Source organism: Macrobrachium nipponense, chromosome 43 (assembly GCF_015104395.2).
Source record: "Macrobrachium nipponense isolate FS-2020 chromosome 43, ASM1510439v2, whole genome shotgun sequence".
In the NCBI taxonomy this organism is placed as follows: domain Eukaryota; kingdom Metazoa; phylum Arthropoda; class Malacostraca; order Decapoda; family Palaemonidae; genus Macrobrachium; species Macrobrachium nipponense.
In genome coordinates, this window is record NC_061104.1 from 12,039,723 (window position 1) to 12,060,272 (window position 20,550).

The following is a 20,550-nucleotide window of genomic DNA, read 5'->3' on the forward strand; positions in this document are numbered from 1 at the left end:
ACTGGCATGAGTCAGAGGCCGTTTAACGAAACTAACACTTCTCTGTCCTTAACTCGGAGCGTCGGAAGACGCCTCTCTCTCTCTCTCTCTCAAAATACAATAGCTCTCTCTCTCTCTCTCTCTCTCTCTCTCTCTCTCTCTCTCTCTCTCCTCTCTCTCTCTCTCTCTCTCGTCTCTCTCTCTCATCTCTCCTCTCTCTCACTCTCTCTCTCTCTCTCTGATCAAATTACTGGATAATGTCTCTCTTTGGATACTTGGAATTTGCGTTGTAATCTAACCAGAAACTTCGTTTTGTTATTATTACTGGAAACAAGCAATTATTTTTTCATTATTTGTGTTTTTGGACTGTTATATGTAAACTTTGCGCACCGCAAGCTAGTATGTATTTATTCGCTCGGAAACTAGTCTGCAGATGACCGCGTCACTAAAAAAACATAGAAAAATTACGATATAAAAAGTGGTGCAAAATTCCTCATCATAAACCCTCAAAATTTTTGTTGTAATCTAACCAGAAACTTAATTTTATATTTAATATACTGTGCTAAACTATAAAGGATTTTTATCATAGTATGCGTTTTTAAAAGCGTCGTTAACGTCGGAGCGTCGAAGCGTCAGCGTCGTAACCTCGGCACAAGCGTCGTAACCCAGGACGATTTTTCCATTGAATATTTAAGAAAAAGCGTCGTAACCTCGGAACGTCGTAAGTCGGAACCGTCGTAACCCGGGGACCGCCTGTACAGTATCCAACTTGAACAGATCTGACCTCAAATTATATCAAAGATTGATAGGATCACTTAACTTCTGTTCCTACTACACCTTTTATGGTAGATACCATCTTAAATTCCTTCACAGGTTTCATAGATATTTTGCTAAAGGATATAGAATCATTTCCTCCTTCTTTCAAATCCTTTCTAGAAGAATGGAAACAGACTAACATGTATAGTGATATAAACATTCCTAATAATCAAGTAGATCTAGAACTATTCACAGATGCATCCAACTTTGGCTGGGGTGGAGCATTAGTAGGAGAACATGGCATACTCTCAACTAATAATACATGCCTACAAAATGAGAATACTTTCTGCCCACATTTAACATTAGAGAACTACTTGCATGCATTTACTGTATAAAACACTTCAGAGACAAACTAAGAAACAAAGTAGTACTAATTCACATAGATTCACAAGTAACAAACTGTTGGGTCAAAAAACATGGTAGCATTAGGAACAAATCGGCCCAGGAGGCCATCAAAGTGTTACTAAACATCAAAGGAAAATACAACATAGACATTCAAACTAAATGGATTAAAGGGAAAAGCAATGTGATGGCTGATTCCCTATCGAGAGACTTTGGTTCCATACATCCAGAAGCCACTCTTGACGATAATCTATTCAATTTAATTTGCACAGATATGAATTTCTTTCCTGAAATAGACCTTTTCACCAATGGCTTTAATTCTAAATGTAAAAGATTTTGTTCTTCCGTACCCAACACAAAAGCAGTCAGTAATAATGCTCTTCACATTAGCTGGGAAGGTTCTTCTCCTCTTTATGCTTTTCCCCCAGGCTTCTTACTGCATAAAGTTGCTTTTAAGATATATAACGAATGTAATAACAACATGCTCTTCTGCACTATTTCCCAGGAAACGGAACCATTTCCCAGGAAACGGAACCATGGATTCCCCTAGTCAAGACAGTCTCCAAGGAATACCGGAAGTACAAAGTCAAAGCAGAAGGCTGCCAGATACTTCATATGGACTGTACCTTACCCTTAGCGCAACACCACTTAAATTTGATCGCCTTCAGAATATAAAAGATCAACTACCTTCCATATTTCCTCCAGAGATACGCAACAAAATTACTTCCAATTTACAAGACAGCTCCATGGCCAAGTACCAAAATCTCTTCAGTAGCTTTAAAGAGTTCATACACAATAAATATGGAAGTAACAACAAGTTCCCTCTTTTATCAGTGCTACTCTATTTTAACGAATTAATAGACAGGACCTAGCATACAACACACTAAAAGGATACCGACTGCTCTTGGACCAGTTTTGAAGGGATACTTTCCCAATTATTGTCTAGCAGAAGACAAGTATATTAAAGCTATGCTTGATGGAAATGTAAATAGAAGAAGACCCAGCAATTCTCATCAATTTCCAGGCTGGGATCTTGATAAAGTGGTTTCCTTTCTCAACACTACAAGAGATGATTCTACGCTGCTCATGATTCAGAAGACCTTATTCCTCGTAGCTTTGGCTTGCCCATTGAGAGCTAACCAATTTAATCATCTATGTATCTTCAAGGGGGTTTTCACGCCAGAAACCATTGTGTTAAGGAACCACCCTTCCTTCATGGCCAAGAATCAGAGAAACAATTACACTCCTATTGAATTCAGCTTTAGGTGTCACCCTACCAAGCCAAAAATTTGTCCAGTTAGACAATTAAACTTTTATCTGAAGTACACAAATAAAATCTGTGCAGAAAGGAACATAGATAGGGAAGACCATATTTGGCTGGATGAAAACTTCAAGATCATGTCCCTTCCAAAGATGAGGCAGCTATTCAGGGACTGTATTTTCAGAGCTGATCCCAATGCCAGAAAACACTCCACCAATTTCCACTCTATCAGAGGTCAAGCAGCTTCAAGGATGATGTATAATGGAGTTACGCTGCAAGAGATAATGACTAGAATGAATTGGAAAAGCAATTCTGTATTTGGGTCATTTTATGCTCTCCTCGGTCTACAGGAAGCTTTCGATGCAGTCGTTGCAGGACTTCATCTTCATCCCCCGCCCCCCTGAAGTATCGGGTGAGCAAAACCAGTGGGTCTGAAAGGCTGAAGCCTCTCTCTCTAGAACTGACAGTTTACTTGTGAACCTAAGTTCTGGAGAGAAGAGGCAAGGCCTTTCAGACCCAGGTTCTAGTTCACCCTCCGACCCTACCCCCGTAACCGAGGAGACCATTCTGGAAGAAATAAAGGATTTGTAAAGTAATTACATACAAAAGTCAGCAGCTTACATGTTTCTGAAGGCCAACCATAACATTTTTCAATTATTCATAAATTTCTTTAAGGTATACTTAGACTCTTATCTTTGCATTTAGAGGAGATGCAACTTTTAGGTAACAAGATAGGAATATCTTGGAAAGGGGAGGTGAACTACTGTCACATTATATTATCTTAGAATATATAGAGGAATGGAAAATGTTAAAATTCACAAATTGGAACTTTAAGTTACTACTTGTAGTAATTTGCAATCTCAAATAAATCTCACAACAAGAAAATGGAATGGTAAGTACAGATATACTTCATAGCAACTTGCAACTTCAAATATGGAGGTTTGATTCCTGTCAACTCGCACTTCTCTGGTTGCTCCGCCCCGATGGGCGTGGTTTGTGCTCTCTTACGACTGTCTGGGGGAGGAGCCAGGGGTGTGTCATAGCAAAACCAGTGGGTCTGAAAGGCCTTGCCTCTTCTCTCCAGAACTTAGATTCACAAGTAAACTGTCAGCTCATAAATGTTCGACCATAAATATGCTCATAGATTGGTACTAATTTTAGTTCTTATCTGTTATATTATGTGAGCTGTAATTGTAATTTTACAAAATAAAATAAAAAATTATTTAAAAACTTGCTTTACCTGCTAAAATTAGCATATTTTTACAAGTGTCTTGGAAAATTGGCCCCATACAGGGTTGGAATTATTCACATTTGCATACAGTACGGTCCCTAATTATGCAAGAATTTGGTCGATCCATGGCCTTGCAGAATTGATAATTCACATATTTCGAAACACATACATTATGGGAATAATTCCATTAGGGCCAAGGCAAACAGCAACTTACCCAGTCAAACTTTTTTATACTACCCATTTTCAGTACTTTCTATGTACTATACTACCGTAATTTTTTCTAATATGAAATTGTTCTTATGGATAAATAAAACCTTAAAAGGTTTTAAATAACATGAAAAATTAAAATTACACACAGATGTGAACCTCCCAACGTAAACAATGCCACCATTGGGTGCAAGTGTACTGCACGATATAGTCATTTCCTTTAAAAAACCTATTGGGAGGCTTTGTGAACCATTTGAGGTTTTGGGGACTAGCGGATCATGCGTGTCTTCACTCCTGTTAGGCCTAACAAACTTGGTTACGAGCGCCTGTCTCAGCTTCTTTGTCTGGCACATTCACTTTGTAATCGTTTTCATTTTCATATAAATTTATTCTACGATAAAAAAAAAGAATCTCTCTCTCTCTCTCTCTCTCTCTCTCTCTCTCTCTCTCTCTCTCTCTCTCTCTCTCTCTCTCTCTCTCTCTCTCTCTCTCTCTCTCTCTCTCTCTCTCTCAAAAATTCAAAATTTGATATGAAATTACAATTTCTTAAAAAGAAATTATAAAAATTCAAAATTCAACACGAAATGACATTTTTTTGAAAAGTTTAGATCCAACAATCTCTCTCTCTCTCTCTCTCTCTCTCTCTCTCTCTCTCTCTCTCTCTCTCTCTCCTTCTCTCCTCTCTCTCTCTCTCTCTCTCAAAAACTTTAAAATTGATATGAAATTATAATTTCTTAAAAAGAAATTATAAAAATTCAGAATTCAACATGAACAGTCAGTTTCTTGAAAAATTTAGATCAAACAATCTCTCTCTCTCTCTCTCTCTCTCTCTCTCTCTCTATCCGTAACACATCTGCTTCTCTGTTAATTACTTTTACTAGTCATTTTCATCAAAACCTATTTCAACAATAGAAAAAAGTAAATAATCAAATCTGCATGATGCACATGATCAGAATACACTGTGAAACCTTATTTATAAGTAATGTTTGACACTAAACTGACGTAACATTCATGCGTAATTGAAGACGGATCTTAAACAATGAGAGAAAGTGTTTTTTAAAAATTTGGTCCTTAGTACTTGTGCGGAAAATCGTGCAGGAACAATACAGTAAAGAATGAAATATTCTGACGATAGAGAGAGAGCGCACGTAAGCATACGCCTATCGATAGAGATACTTAATTCATTATATATATTTACTTTGAGAGATTAAGTGACAATATTTTTTTCAAATGTTTCAAAAGTGAGAGAGAGAGAGAGAGAGAGAGAAACTTGGAAGTGAAGAAGAGAGAGAGAGAGAGAGAGAAACTTGGAAGTGAAGAAGAGAGAGAGAGAGAGAGAGAGAAACTTGGAAGTGAAGAAGAGAGAGAGAGCACAAGCATAGGCCTATCTATAGAGATACTTAATTCATTATATTTACTTTGAAAGATTGAGTGATAATATTTTTTCAAATGTGTTTTAAAAGAGAGAGAGATAGAGAGAGAGCAGCATAGGCCTATCTGTAGAGATACTTAATTCATTAGATTTACTTTGAAAGATTGAGTGATATTTTTTCAAATGTGTTTTAAAAGAGAGAGAAAGAACAAAATCTGCTTACGCAAAAGCTTAGGCCTATTTATAACTACTTAATTTCATTATATTTTCTTGGGGAGATTGAGTGGTAATATATATTTTTAAAGTATATTTTAGAAGTGGAGGAGAGAGAGAGAGAGAGAAAATTATAGATTGTGACGGACTTTTGCGGGGAAAGGCAGAAGAAAGAGAGAGAGAAATTATAGTATTGGTGACGGACTTGTGACGGGGAAAGGCAGAAGAAAGAGCGGTGAGTCGGTGCACAGATACCTGGGAAACTGGGTGATATGACTGCCAAGATCGTGCTGCACTATGCTAGATAAAATTTGAAGGATCAGAATATTCAAGTCAATTCTCTAAGAAATTCATACCCTAATCTTGATTTCATTCGACAGTTGCCATAACATTCAAAGATTGTATAGACACATGCTGCGGTCATTCTTGCTCTCTTGATATAATCTGTACTTTTGAAAATCGGGTTTCATCCACAAATCATTCCCGAAAAAAGCTGTGTTAAGTAAAAATAGTTATTACCACAAATAACTCAATATGTATTGCACAGGCAATTAAAGTTTTATATCGTGCAAATAATGCTGATGTGTTGGGAGATCTTTCAGCCTCGCAGCAAAGAAATGCAGTTGTGTAGGGCTGTAGGCTACTACGAACTGCATTGTAATGGGAGCATATAGCCAGAAAATCTTTGAGCTGACATGCTACTTTAACCTTGATAAAGATTTATGTTTAATGACGGTAGCTTTGTAAACAGCAACTAGCATTAGATCCATGTCAACGTCAAAGTAATCAGTGTGAAATCCGTTACGTAAGCCAGTATCCAGTGACTTTCGCTTTCCCGCTATAAGTTCTAGGGCTCCTCCACATCATAGAAAACGCTCTTGCGGATGCAACTAGATTTGCTCAATCTACCTTAGCCTTAGCAACATTGGCTGCCATTGACGTCAGCTAACATTAAACACTTTGGAATACAAACATGAGTTTGTAGAAGCTAAAAATAATTGCATTCACCATTTACAATGATACAATAATATCCCCGTTCATGAAGGAAAACGAGTATATATTGTCATTGTGATACATAGTACTACAATCAGAAATTCACATTCTATCTACCAGATCTCTATGAACGAATTCATCTGAGAAATTCCAATTACTTCGGACATATATCGTGTTTTTAAGTATCTGAACGGTTTTGTTTTGCAGTTTTAACTAATATGATATAATTTGCAGTGTATTTTCATATTCTAGATTAAATTTAGCGTTATTATGTCTTTTCAGTAAAAACAAATGGGAAATTCGATGAACGAAAGCTAATGAAAACTGTATCTTCAGTTTTCTTGTCGAGTGTACATATAGATCAGTGATTTTTTATCACTCATGAAATTTAGAAGGCTATTACAGTATTTATAGTAATAATTGTTTATTTTAGAGCTGTTACTGCTGAAAGGAAAATGAATGCCTTTTGAAGAACTGCTGTGCTGTGCTTCACAAAGATGTATTGTGTGTTTTTCTTTTGTAAATGAAATTTGTAATATGTATGAATGTACATCATAAGTAAGTGATCAAAGGTAGACAATTCCCCTTTTTATGACTAGCTTACCTATAATCCAAGAGATGAGAAGTAAGTCAGCAGTGTCCTAATTAAAAATTACTATATATTAGAATACAGAGGGTTTTGCTTACCAGTGTGGTTCAACTTTTAGGAGGCAGTATGATCATTTGTAATATTCTTGAAACCTTTAAATTGAGTGATTGAAGGATTTCTTTGTCATTCTAACTGCATTATTGTACTTTTTTTTTCAGAGTGTGGGACTACAAGCTACCTGCTCCTTGCTTAGCAGTTCATCAAAAGCACACAGAATTTGTTTATGGCTTAGATTTTTCAAACCATGAAGAAGGCCTCATGGCAGACTGTGCATGGGATCAAACTGTTGGAATATATAAATTTCCACCTGCGTCACCGACTTTATCCAACTAACGTTTTCATCATTTTACATTTTTAAAACCAGCCCATAATTTCTAACTGAAAATTAAAGTTGTTTATTCCAGAATGTTACACTGGTCTTTTCAGTGACATGAGCAATCATTTAGTTTATAGGGTTCTATCCTGTAAATAAAATGGTAGCTGAAATGTGAATGAGAATGAGACATTCCCTCTAGAAAGACTCCCCTTTCCTCAGCCAAAATCATTCGCCCTTTTTCTTTCTAGTATTTTATATTAGTCAATTTTCAGAGATGTGCTTCTCATCAGAACTTCAGTAATCATATTTATAAACTTTTTTCAGTTAGCATTCCATAGTCATGAAATTGTTATGGAACTATTGTAATATTCATCTACAGTTGATCCCCAATATTCGCAGGGGTTAGGGACCACAGCCCCCACGATTATTGAAAATCCGCAATATATTGGAGCCCCCCTCTTAAAATGCATATATGTAACTGCCAGTTTCAAGCCAATGAGCATTAAGGAAAGCTGGTACCCTGTTGTGTGGTTGGCTCCTTCCAGCTAATAGTTGTCATCATGGAGAAAGAGAGAGAGAGAGAGAGAAGGGGTGAACTGAGTAAATATCTTAAACTAAAATGTATATTACCTGATTATTTTAATAGTTAAAACAAAAATATACCTTGAACTATTATCCTAAAACACTTTGACATCATTTCAAGGTCATCTTACAATTTTACCATTAAAAATATATGGCTCACAGTATCTTGTGAAAAGTTACCCCAAGTAAAAATAAATATATTTAATACACTATTAACAGCACGTACACAAAGGTAAATAAAGATTAATTCACAAAACTAGGTTATAAGAATATACAGTATCAGTAAAAAAAGAAAAAAAAAAAAAAAAAGAGGAGGTGAAGCATAGTAGCACTAAATCCTGCTCTTCTAATCCTTAAAACCAATAGCATGTCATGCTACTAGCCAATCAGCATTGAGGTAACATCCATTATTTATATCCTGCTGTGTGATTCGCTACTTCCCACCCTCCCAGCCAAGAGAGACGGGCTGAACTAGTTGCTTACATGGGTTAAACAATTAAAAATGTTAATACAGTTGAGCCTCACTATTCGCTGACTTGCCAATTCGTAGATTTCTCTATGAACCGTATACATATACCAATTTTTTGCAGTTTTTTCACTAAAATATTCACAAGTTACTGTATTTTCATATCATTTTTGTGATTAAATGCACATTTTGTAATAAAACTACCAAAATTCTCAGGTATAAGCATTTTTAAAGTTTTTTGTGTTTCAACTATTAAAATAGGAGTTCTAAGCATTTTTAGATGAATTTTAAGTATTCACGGATTTTAGCTATTCGTGGGGGTCTAGTACCCCATCATGGGAGGTCTACTGTAATACAGTATATACTTCACATTGATACTTTGATGTTTACATTAATATTAATATTTGAAAATTAGTAAATCACTTATTTATCTTACAAAACAAACACATATTAGTACATATGCATAAAAATTCTCTCTCCTATCTCAGTGATAGAGAGAGAGAAGGAGCTCCATAGCTCTGCATGAGGTACTATACGCTGCCGATAGATATGGAGTGGTTCCAAGGCTGAGAGGGACATGCTGTCAATTGAGCAGGAGCGGAAGCAAGAGGAAAAAATACAACTCACACACTAGTGACAGATACCAAAGCATCATGGTACAAGTTTTGTCATTGGCTACTTACAACTCTTTTAGCCAACAGCATGCAGTCATGAAAAGAGAGAGAGAGGGAGAGGTGAAGGTGCTTTTTCATACAATTAATAGATCGATATTAAGGGATTTTCATTTAACATTTGATGATATTTTTAATAATATTTGAAAATTAAAATTATTAATCATACAAAAAAAGATAAATGTTACATGTGCATAAAAAATTCTCTTTTATCTCAGTGAGAGAGAGGAGAGAGAGAGAGAGAGAGAGAGAGAGAGAGAGAGAGAGAGAGAGAGAGAAACAAAAATACACTATTGACAGTATATAAAAAGCATTGAGAGCAACAAGATTGATTGTCATTGGCTACTTCCCACTCCTTCAACAAATAGTGTCGTCATGGAAAAAGAGAGAGAGAGAAATAGGGGTGAACATTGTTTTTTTATATAGCACATGTTACGATGATAATAAATCAAGGGATTTTACATTGATATTTGGCTGTTTACATTAATACTAGTATATTAGTATTTATAAATTAGTAAATTCATTCTTTTATCTTAAAAAATGCAGTCATGAAAATAAAATGAAAATATAGTAATTAGTGAATATTGCTCTTTGAAAAGTGAAGTTTTCATGATAAAACTAATAGTATTGTAATATGAACTTACCTGAACACCTGAATTAGCCCTAATCCCAGCTACCCCGAACAGCTCTCAATTACCCATCCCACTAGAGGGAACTTTAACAGCCAGCTTTACCAACGCTTCAGGTAAAACTTTCCCTTTAGTTACCATCACTGACGGTTGGCAAAGCTGATGCAGGTGTGTGTCATTACTCTTATCTTCCTCAACTGCTTATATAGCTTCAAATTGATGTGGGGAAAGGAGGGTGGCAGGCATTCAGGTGTTCAGGTAAGTATTACAATATTAGTTTTATTATGAAAACTTCATATTGCAATACACCACCAGAACACCTGAATTAGCCCAGTTAACAACACTTAGAGGAGGAGGGATCAATTCTATAGCCTGCCTCCTCATATACTGTAGAGATGGTAACTCAGTAAACTAATCTATCTAATATCATTATTTAGCTTTACGCTCACTTTATATGTCATTCTTTTCGGTGGAGATACGTGTTGGAGAGTACTTTGATTGTCTGTCGGGTCAGTATTGTCTATGTCTACTCCTTCCCAGATGGATCTTCTAAAGCTCTTGGATGTGAAGGAGTGTGATGAGCCTCCCATGTGGCTATTCATAGCCTCTCATGTATGGAGGAGCAAGAACCAGCATGCAGAGCCGTTGTCCCTCTTGGTAACCCCTCTAGGTTTGCTGAGGGTTTACGACCAGGTTACAATGATATTTCCGCGCCAACACGATAGCCTAGACTACGAGAGCACCCCCTCGGAATCTCGTAGGGAGACTATGACTACCTACAACGTACCTAGCTATGTATCCTATTCTAGTATCCCTTTTGTCTAGGCATCTAGAGACCCAAAGGAGTTTCCTATCTTGGTATCATAAAGACCTTAAAACTAATCATATATCACCTTCACCAACCTAACCTAGATAATAGAATTTGCCGCTACACACGGGCGAAGAGAATAGCCTTCTGACGAAGCAAATTGAACATCTCTTAAATAGAAAGAAGTTAAGACTGAGACGGACTTCCAAGAAGCCACCTTCAGAATGGAAGACACTGAATAATTCCTTAGAAAGGAAGATGAAGTGGCCATGCCGAATACTGTACGCTCAGTGTAGTACTGGGTTTGACGTTACCAAAGGCAAACCCACAGAAGCCTGAGATATTACCTCCCATAAGAAAAAGCTAATCGCATTCTTCGAAAGCAAACGAGAAGGATTCCGAGGAGATAGGATTTCTCTACCTTGGACAAAAATACTTTTAGTGCTCACAGCGGGCATAACATCATCTCCTCTGGATCTCCGTCGACAAACTCTCCTAAGGCAAGACCCTGAACGACCTTGGGAGGGTTTGCCTCCAACTCTGTTTTTGCCATGAATTCCAGTAGAAAGGACTTTTTGCCACGAATTCCGGTAGAAAGGACAAGTTTGTACAAGACGAACCTAGAGACTACTTTTAGCTCACTCACCCTTTTAGCTGTCGCTAGCGCCGTAAGGAAGAGCACTCTTTTAGATAGCTGTCTTAATGTTAGACTTTCGATTGGTTCGAAATTTGGGGAGCGCAGAAAACAGATCCCACGGAGGGGCCCAATTCGGTAATACCGATCGTTCTATCTTAAAGGATCGTAGTGATCATGGATACACCTGCTATTCAAGATCTCAGGGAGGTGAAACCTAAAAGTATTGCTGAGCATTGAGTAGTAACCTGCTATCGCCGAATACGAAAGCCCTTTGACTTTTCTGAGGAATAAAAGGAAATTTGCTATCTTAGGTTTTGACGGCCTAGAGATAGAATGACCCTCTTTTCAACACCAACCCCCGTACAATGTCCATCTGACTTGGTAGAGCTTGCACATTGACTTCCTCAAGCTGAAAGAGAGCTGTCTAGCCACCTCTTTAGATAGTCCGGCTTGTCTCACTGCTCACTCGACAGTCGCCATGCAGCTAGGTTTAGCTTGCGAGGGTTCTGATGGTAGTGGTGAAAATGTGGTTGTTTGAGCAGATCTTTCCAAATGGGGAGGAACATTGGAACATCTGTAATGAGCTCCAGGAGTTCCAGAAACCATGGGCGTTGTGTCCAACAAGCTATCAGCATCATGCACACCTTGACGCTCTCCCTCAGTTTCTTGATTACCTGATGGATGAGGCCAAAAGTTGGAAAGGCATATACCTGCATGTGGTCCCAACTTTGTAGCATTGCATCGGTGCCTATCAACATAGAATCCACTACTGGTGAGAAATATATTGGAAGACGGTGGTTTAGTCTTTTCGCGAATAGATCTACCACTGCTGGCCACTTCCGGAGTACGTGATGTACTACGTCTTGAGTCAACATCCATTCTCCTCCCAGTACCTGGCGCAAGCGACCTAATGAGGTCTTCGCACCATCTCAGAATTCTTTGAGTTTCTGAATTGAGTTCTGTTGATCTTGTTCCTCCTGAATTCTTCAGATACGAGATTGCTGTTACATTGTCGTAAAACAGTGCTACTACTTTGTTGTGTACTAGGCTTGAGAAACACCTGAGTGCTTCTTCTATCGACCTGAGTTCCCAAAGATTTATTGACTCTCTCGTTTCTGATCCCTCCAAAGGCCTGAAGCCTGAATTTCCTCCAAGGTTGCTCCCCAACCTTCACTCGAGGCATCTGTATACAGATGGACATCGGGAATGAGGGAGACTAAGGATCTTCTGAGTGTCAGATGCCCTTCTTCTGACCACCACAGAAGATCCGACAGCCAAGAATCGCTCCAGCCTTAACTGCATTCTCGTTGAGGAAGTCCCAGCAATTCCTGAGACATCTCTGTAGCGAATGCATCCGGAGACGAGACCATGATATCAAAAGGGATAGAGACGACATTCTCCCTAAGAGACTTCTCCAAGCTGACATTGGCTGCTCCCTGTTGGGCATAAACAACTCCACTTGTTGGAGAACCGCCTGTATTCTCTCCTGAGAAGGGAAAACCTTCAAAGGAAGAGAGGGAATCCTCATCCCAAAATATGTCATAGATTTTCCTAAAGTCTCGCATAAACTCAAAAGTCCCTCGCCCTTAAAATTTCCTCTAGGGAGGAGGCGAGAATCAGCCAGTCGTCTAGGTCCACCGATACCATCCAATCCCCCCTTCTGACTGACTGCAGCACCGACTGTGCAGTCTCCATATGAAACCTCGCAGTTACCACCCAACTGTTGAGGCCCGAAAGATCTATAATTGGCCTCCAGTGGCCCCCAACTTTCGATGCAACGAAGATCCTGTTGTAAAACCCAAGAGAGGGAGGGGCTGTTTCTAGTGCCCCCTTCTCCGAAAGGGCCTGACCCTCCTTCACCAGAGCTATCCCCCTGATGGAAGTTTGGGAATAACTCGGAAGGTTGACGGGATAAGATGATAGAGGAGGAAGAGAGTGAAAAGGGATCTGATAACACATCCTCAGAACTTCCACCACCCAATCCTCCGCTCCCCACTCCTTCCATACTTGCCAGAAAGGGGCTAGACAGCCTCCCACCCTCGCAGACGAGGGACATGTCTCCTTTGTAAAATCCCGGGACGATGAAGGCTTAGCGAATGGAGAGAAAGAGCCCTGTCTGCAAAGCACTCCCTCTTAGGTGTTCTAGGGGAATACTTAGAAAACGTTCTCTTCGATGGGGAAGACTTCCGCGCTCCTCTAGGTGAACGGGAGCCCTGACCTGCTACCCTAATCATGGCCTGTTGTGATTCAACTGCCGAGTTGGAAGCAACGAAGCTTGTCATACTGGCTACGTCTTCCTCCTTAAACAGAGCTCTAAGTAAGGCCCTCTTGTGCACGTTCGGATAATGAGGGGGAAGGTGGCTCAAATAGAAGTTCCTTCTCTTCTTACCTACAAACGTCATAGAGGAAGCCAGAACATTTGCCTGATATGCTAGACCCATAGAGATGGAAGTTATTAAGTTGTCGAAAAGCCCTGGATATGATGGATCATAGCCATCATTCTTCAGAAAACCCATCAGGCTTCATAATATTCTAGTTACGCAAAACATCGTCTAAACCTCCCGCTTCTCTTAGCAAAATCCCTACGAGCCTAAACGCTGCTGGAGACCTACACAGGATTGCCTCGACTGATTTGTTGAGAGGCAACCTGGCCCCTGCCGAAGGGTTACCCCAGACTGCATAGATCGCCTTATGCGGAGAGAGAAGAGAAATGTCCTAACACTACAGCTATTTCTATCAGCAAATTGTTTGAAAAGACTAGTAATTAGGCTTGTCATGCTACTTGCTATCCTATCTTCTATCTGCTTTACTACCTCTACACTGGCTAACTCTTTTGGTTGCTCTGTAGGAGCTTGTGATCCTAGCGGTAACGAGGAATCTACTTTGCGTTTGCTTCCCTTACTGGCCAACGACTTGTGATGCCGAATGTAGGCCTCTATCTCTTCAACTGTCCAGTTTGAGCATTCATCGCACCGTGTCTGCACGTCACATTTAATTTTCCTACATACCTGGCAAATCGAATGTCTATCGTGTCTCAAAGTACTTATACGTCTCTTGCAGGAAGAGCAGGAGCGATGTGCAGTGGCCTCTACAGATATCAGGGCGATTAGAGATGAAGTCGAAGGGTGGAAGAGAGGCCTTATCCATTCTAGTGACTTTGTATCAATACTAATTCACAAATCTAGATGAAAATCCAGCAGTCTTTTACGTTCTTCACTGATAACTCATGCAAGAGAGTCGGGCAAAGGATCAACCTCGCACTGCGGAAGGTCAGCGCCCTTCCCACGGTGCAAACAAAAAGCAATTGAGGAAGATAGGAGTAACGACACATACCATCGTCAGCGTTGCCAACCGTCAGTGATGGTAACTCAAGGGAAAGTTTTACCTGCAACGTTGGTAACGCTGGCTGTTAAATTTCCCACTAGTGGGATGGGTAATTGAGAGCTGTTCGGGCTAATTGGGATTAGGGCTAATTCAGGTTTTCATGTGGTGTATTGCAATAATTCAAGTAAATACTGAATTTCCCCGCGATATATTTGGGGATATGTTTCACAGGAAAAACTATGAAGTATTCAATCCACAATCCCTGAACTGTGATTTATGTGGGTCCACTGGACTTTAACCAAAATACAGTGTGTTTTGTGTGGTTTGAATAGATGCCTATTTTGGTAGTACTCTATATACATATTTAGAGCAAATAGCTGTGCTCTGTATATTACATATGCTATTCCGATGTTTGCACTCAATTATAATTGACAGATTGTCGGCAAACAATCAAGGGGCTGAAAACATTCTCCTAATTTGGTGATATTTCAGAGGCAATGATTATGCACACCTGAAGTTGCAAGGCTTGTCAAATGAGGGAGCTGACATGAGAAACATGTCACACTAAGAGGTAGCATTTCAACAGGTTGGAAATTATTGCAGCCAGTAAACAGATTAAAGGGCATGAAGCCCATAGGAAGCTTATATCTACCATTAACATAAGGAAATTAGTACAGTACAAATATGGTAACTTGAGACTTTAGGAGTTATCTTCCCCAAGTTAGTAAAGCTTGTGAATGTGAGAAATATAGTTTCAGTATTTAGAATGAATCTTACCTACTATTGAAGATAACTTATATCTCCATGGCGATAGGCAAGGAGATACGTATATGGTATGTTATCTTTAACAGTAGTTAAGTTTTATTATTTAGATTTATATTCTATATAGCATACAAACTCACCAGTTTTACTCAGGGAGCCCTCTTCTTTTCTCTGACTGGCATACAGAAAAGTTCCAGGTATCCATTGCCCCACTGCCAAGCTGTGCAAAAATATATGTCAACCAAACTTGCAATAAATAAGAATTAGGAAAGTAATTTTGATTTCTGCCACACCATGCATCACCTGTTTACCTTTCATGTGTAAATGCATGGAGTTGTCCACAACCGAAGAAGGGTATTGTGTATGAATTAAAGAGTGGTTTATGTGAACATTGTTGAAGCTCATTGATGAGATGCTCAACTGCTGCAAATTCCCATGTACTCTGTGCCATCTTGCAGCAAGTAATTACTATACTACTAAATGGTCATTAAAATGGAGTCATATTTGTTAGAAATTAAGGGCTAGTATTGTATAACACTTGTAAGTATTGTGTATATATTGTATGCCTGTGTGTATTATGTAGGTTATTTTTGTATTTCAGGCTTTGAGATTGTAAAGTGTTCCTTTAATGTAATGCATCATTTAAAGAAGTTTGCCAGATTTTTAAAAAATATGTACAATACTATACGTAAGTATGTATCTTTGGCTCTCTGTCAGCCTCCAGAGTGGAGAAGCAGTTAGGTCGAGATTTCCTGCTGGAAACTAATAATCTTGACATCACAGTTGAAGAAAGATATGAAATTTGTCTTCATCCTGATGCTCTAATAAATCCAGAGCTATCATGCTTCCTGTTTTGAGCTGTCATCTTGACCCCTTACCTAGGCCTTATCTACAAGGTGTTTGTTTTCTTTCTTGTTTAATAGAAGTCCATGTGACAATGTCCGACATATTTTTTTATCAATTTTAGCTTTAGCTTTTCCTTCAAGATTTTTTTTCTTTCAGATTTTGTATTTTCACCTTGCCATCTAAGCTTTCATAAAGACCCTTTTTCATTAGTTCTTAGTTTGGTTTAGTTTGGTTTATGAAGTCATTTATTCAGAGCCACCCTAAGCCCCTTCCCTGTTTTTAAACTTGCTCTCTTTATGTATACATTGAATTGAGTATCTTTTACATTTGAAATTTGCTTCAGTAATTCTATCATCTGATCTAGTTGGTTTGTACCGCACATTATTTTGACTGTAGACAGTATACCTCTTGGTGTAACCAACTTATGTTTAGGGCTTTAGGCTGTTTAGAACTTTATTCCATTGTGAATTTTTCTTCATGTCCTTGATCTTTATTATGGTGTTTGAATCTTATTTTTTTTCTAATTATATTGTTAATTAATAGTTCAGTGCTTCCATGAGTGAGGCCTGTTTATCAGGATTCTTGCATTTTGCCTATGTATGGCTTTGAGATTGTTGCCTTGCAGACCTGTTTTAATATGTACATTTGTTTTTCATATAAAACAACATTACTGGTAACCCAAGATTGAGTTTTATAATGAGTGAATTCATCAGAAGGAGCATCACCCTTTTACAGAGTACACTTTTATGGAGAGTGAAGGAAGAAATCATCCTCTTCTTCACAGTTTTTACATAATCTTTATTCACTCGGCTTCTAACTGTCACTGTATTTTGTCTACCATATGTGAGTGGAATTTAATTATATTTTGCCTTCAATTACTCAATCAGGACTCCATGGTTGGCTTGTCATTTAACTATATTTTGAATTACATTGCATTAATCCAATTCCTTATTAAGCATTTGTGTCTGATGTGTTGTAATGATTTCTGTAATTTCCACATCTGCAGTAAGGCCAGTTGTCATGATTATCAGAAATATTCCTCAAGATTGTAATTACTTGTGGTTGTAAGTATCATAAACAAATTCTTGAAAGGAACTTTGTCAGAACCTTCAACATTTTCCAAATGTCCAGTTATTAAAGTCTTAATAGTTGCAATATAATGAAAAAAATCCAATAATTTCATTAAAAACAATTCCTTTTGAGTATAGATAGATGTGCCATTTGCATTCTGGTTTTGTTTACAGTTCACATTCTTAAAATCATTAGTGATTGTGTTTTACCAACATCATCACTGTCTTTAGTTGCTGAATGAAACTTATTCAGAGACGTCAGTTCGTAAATTATCAAATCCGAGTTTAAAAATTGCAACTATTTTATTGATAAATAAAGTAAATTAAATGAAGTACATGTGATTTTATCAGTTTCAGACGTTGCTTTTGCCTCCAAAACGTTTTGGAGTTTGCTTATTATTCGTTTTTTTAGACACAACTATAATAACTGTGATTGTATACCTACTAGGTGGGTGGGAGTCCAACCCGTAGTCGGTAGTTAATGACCTACTTTACCACCTTGTTTAAAATTAAATGGCTGGTTTCAGCTGCGCTCAAAAGTAATTGCTATACATAAAGACCAAAGGTTTGTATTTTCAAAACATATAAAGTTTATTAGCTAATCCAAGGAGTGGGTGTTATTAATTTACTTTCAGAAGTCTCAAAGTGTTAGTAATGCTAAACAAATGCAAGTTTTTTTAGTTACTGTATATGCTGAAGCTCAGTAACGAGGTATATGGCAGTTAAATGATGGTAGGTGGTGAATTCACTTTTACATTAAGCATCAGGTCTAGTTGTCCTCAGGGACTATGTGGTGTGGTTGAAATGAGATTATGATGAAAAGCTCTGGTCTGTATAAATATGAAAAATACAAATGACTGTGCTTTGAACATTTTAGACTTGTTTTTACAGAAATAAAACCATCACCTTTTATATACGAGACTAACTTCTGAGATGGGAGAACACTCGCACTAGTCAAACATCATGTTTCTGGTTATGAGAATGCATATGGGACCAGTAGCTCCTATAAACTCCTATACAGACTGGCATAGGGATGCAAGGTGGTTGATAAACCCATAGTTATTAAAAAAAAAGAAAAAAAACAATTAAAGCCATGCATTAGCACTAATTTATTTGATTCAGTGCTATAAAGAATTTTATCACTTATACCTTAACCTACTTCTTTTGGAAAAGCTGAGCATATTTTGTGCGTCCAAATACTATATAAGGCAGTCCCCGGGTTACAACGGGTTCGGCTTACGACGTTCCGAGGTTAAGGCGCTTTTCAATTATATTCATCAGAAATTATTTCCTGGGTTACGACGCCTACAACGCTCATCTGGCAGAAGAAATATGACACCAAAAATGCAAAAAAATAAATATTTGAAGGTTTATTTGATGAAAAAGGCAGTAAGAATGCAGTTTACATAGTTTTGAATGCACCCAAAGCATTAAAAGTAAGGTTTTCTTTGGATTTTTCACGTTGTTCCGGCTTACGACGATTTTTGTCTTATGACGCGTCTCAAGAACGGAACCCCCCGTCGTAACCCGGGGACTGCCCGTATCGGAAAGCTTTGCCAATATCACACCCCATCAATATAATTTTTGTTTTTATAAATTCTTCAAGGGTAGTGCTATAATTTAATTCTTCCCCATCACCAAATTTAATAAGAGAAATAATTAAATTGGTCATTTTGGAGTTTCTTCCACAAGAAGTATAAAGGGCATGTGAATAAAATATAATTTATACTATTTACCAATGTAAATATGAGGGGTCACTGTTTTGAAGATTTTCCGGTCCAAGTTCTTGGACACTGGAAGGAGACTTACCCTTCTAACACGTGTACTAATGCCAGCCATTTAGGCAGTGTCTTATGTTTTCTCTTAGATAATACAGTAAATAACTTTTTGCCCAGTAAATACCTATACGTATTCCAAGATATTTTCTGAACTGCCCAGTTTTCAACACCATATATTAAATGGGCGCCTTGGGTATAAGAATTTCCATAGCAAGGCCTATATGTATTAGTAAACATCATTACAAAATTATTCAAAATCAATCCTTACCAATCTGGAACTGCCATAAATGCCTTTCCTAAGTATTTTTTTATCATTCCTACTCGCGTATCTACTATAGTTGATTCACATCAAACTGCATTTGATGTCTAGGCCCGTCCCTTACGAAGCTCCTGATTGGCTGTTGATGAGCCAATCACAGGGCTGGAAACTCTCGGTCTCTCAACAGAGTTCACACAGCCAGGATGTATGTTCCACCTCTCCTGAGGGATCTTTCAAAGGTATCCCTCAGGAGAGGTGGAACATACATCCTGCCTATGTGAACCCTCTCGAGAGACAGAGTTGCCAGCCTGTGATTGGCTTATCAACAGCCAATCAGGAGCGTTGTAAGGAACTGGCCTAGACATCATGTGAATCTACTATAGGTAGGTAGTGGCTTTTTTTTTTTTTTTTTTTTTTTTTTTTTTTTTTTGGCACCCTTTTTAAACCAGTTTACCACTGGTCCACCAAAAATTATTTTATACAGGCTATAAGAGGCTAAGGTAATAAACACAAGTGGTTTACAGAAAAAAGTAATAATCAGAATGCTTAAAATGCCAACGAAATTTCAAGAAACTAGTACGTACCAAGCCTATCTCTGGACAAACGAATTTTGCTGTGAACTTAAAAAACATTACGAACTAAACCCGAACAGCCGAAATTAAGGATACTTATCCTCTACATAAGTAGCGTAACCCTGGTCGTAACCCTCAATCTCTTTGGTACGATAAACTAACGATTAATGCACTTCAAAATTATACAAATTTAACAAATCAAATTAATTGAATGTCAGTGAAGAGAGTGAAGATGATGAGTGAAAGAATTCCACATCACTTATTAATTTCACACTGTTGACACTTTGCTATCTGATTCTATGGTAATGAGGATAAAGGATAAAATTACTTCCCAAATTGTATATACCGTATTCCTTGCCAGTACTGCCAAATGACGTGAGTTATGCAGTTAATTGATTTTCTTGATAAATAAACTATTTGCTTTTGAGATATAGAAAGTTAATATTCCGTAAATACTCCATTATTATCAACGCATAATATGATGCTTTCAGGTACGTTGATGTGTTTAAACTTAATAAAGATTATGAAGTTTAGCCATAATTCAATATAAACATATTTGGATAACGATATCGAATAGTACTGTTATTTTAAGGGAATGGTGGTCAAATTTAATCATACCTAATCCCGACTAGTGCAAATGCCTTTATTTCATAGAAACTTTTGTGGTAGATCTATATTACTATTCCGCGGCGGCCTAGACTATGCCAGTTGTGGTTTTGTATGCAGTTTTACCTCCTGAACAAGAATTTTAAGTAATATTTATTCGG

General features: G+C 37.9%; 1 protein-coding gene across 2 annotated transcripts in view; it reads left to right on the plus strand.

Annotated features, from left to right (window-relative positions):
• LOC135213534 (peroxisomal targeting signal 2 receptor-like) overlaps positions 1–10,625 on the plus strand; it is a 69,071-nt gene extending 58,446 nt beyond the window's left edge. For both annotated transcript variants that reach the window (XM_064247460.1, XM_064247461.1), the window contains exon 8: positions 7,222–10,625. In XM_064247460.1, coding sequence (XP_064103530.1) covers positions 7,222–7,396 — 175 coding nt within the window. In that variant the 3' untranslated portion in view covers positions 7,397–10,625. The remainder of the gene's footprint in view (positions 1–7,221) is intronic.
• The last annotated feature ends 9,925 nt before the right edge of the window (positions 10,626–20,550 follow it).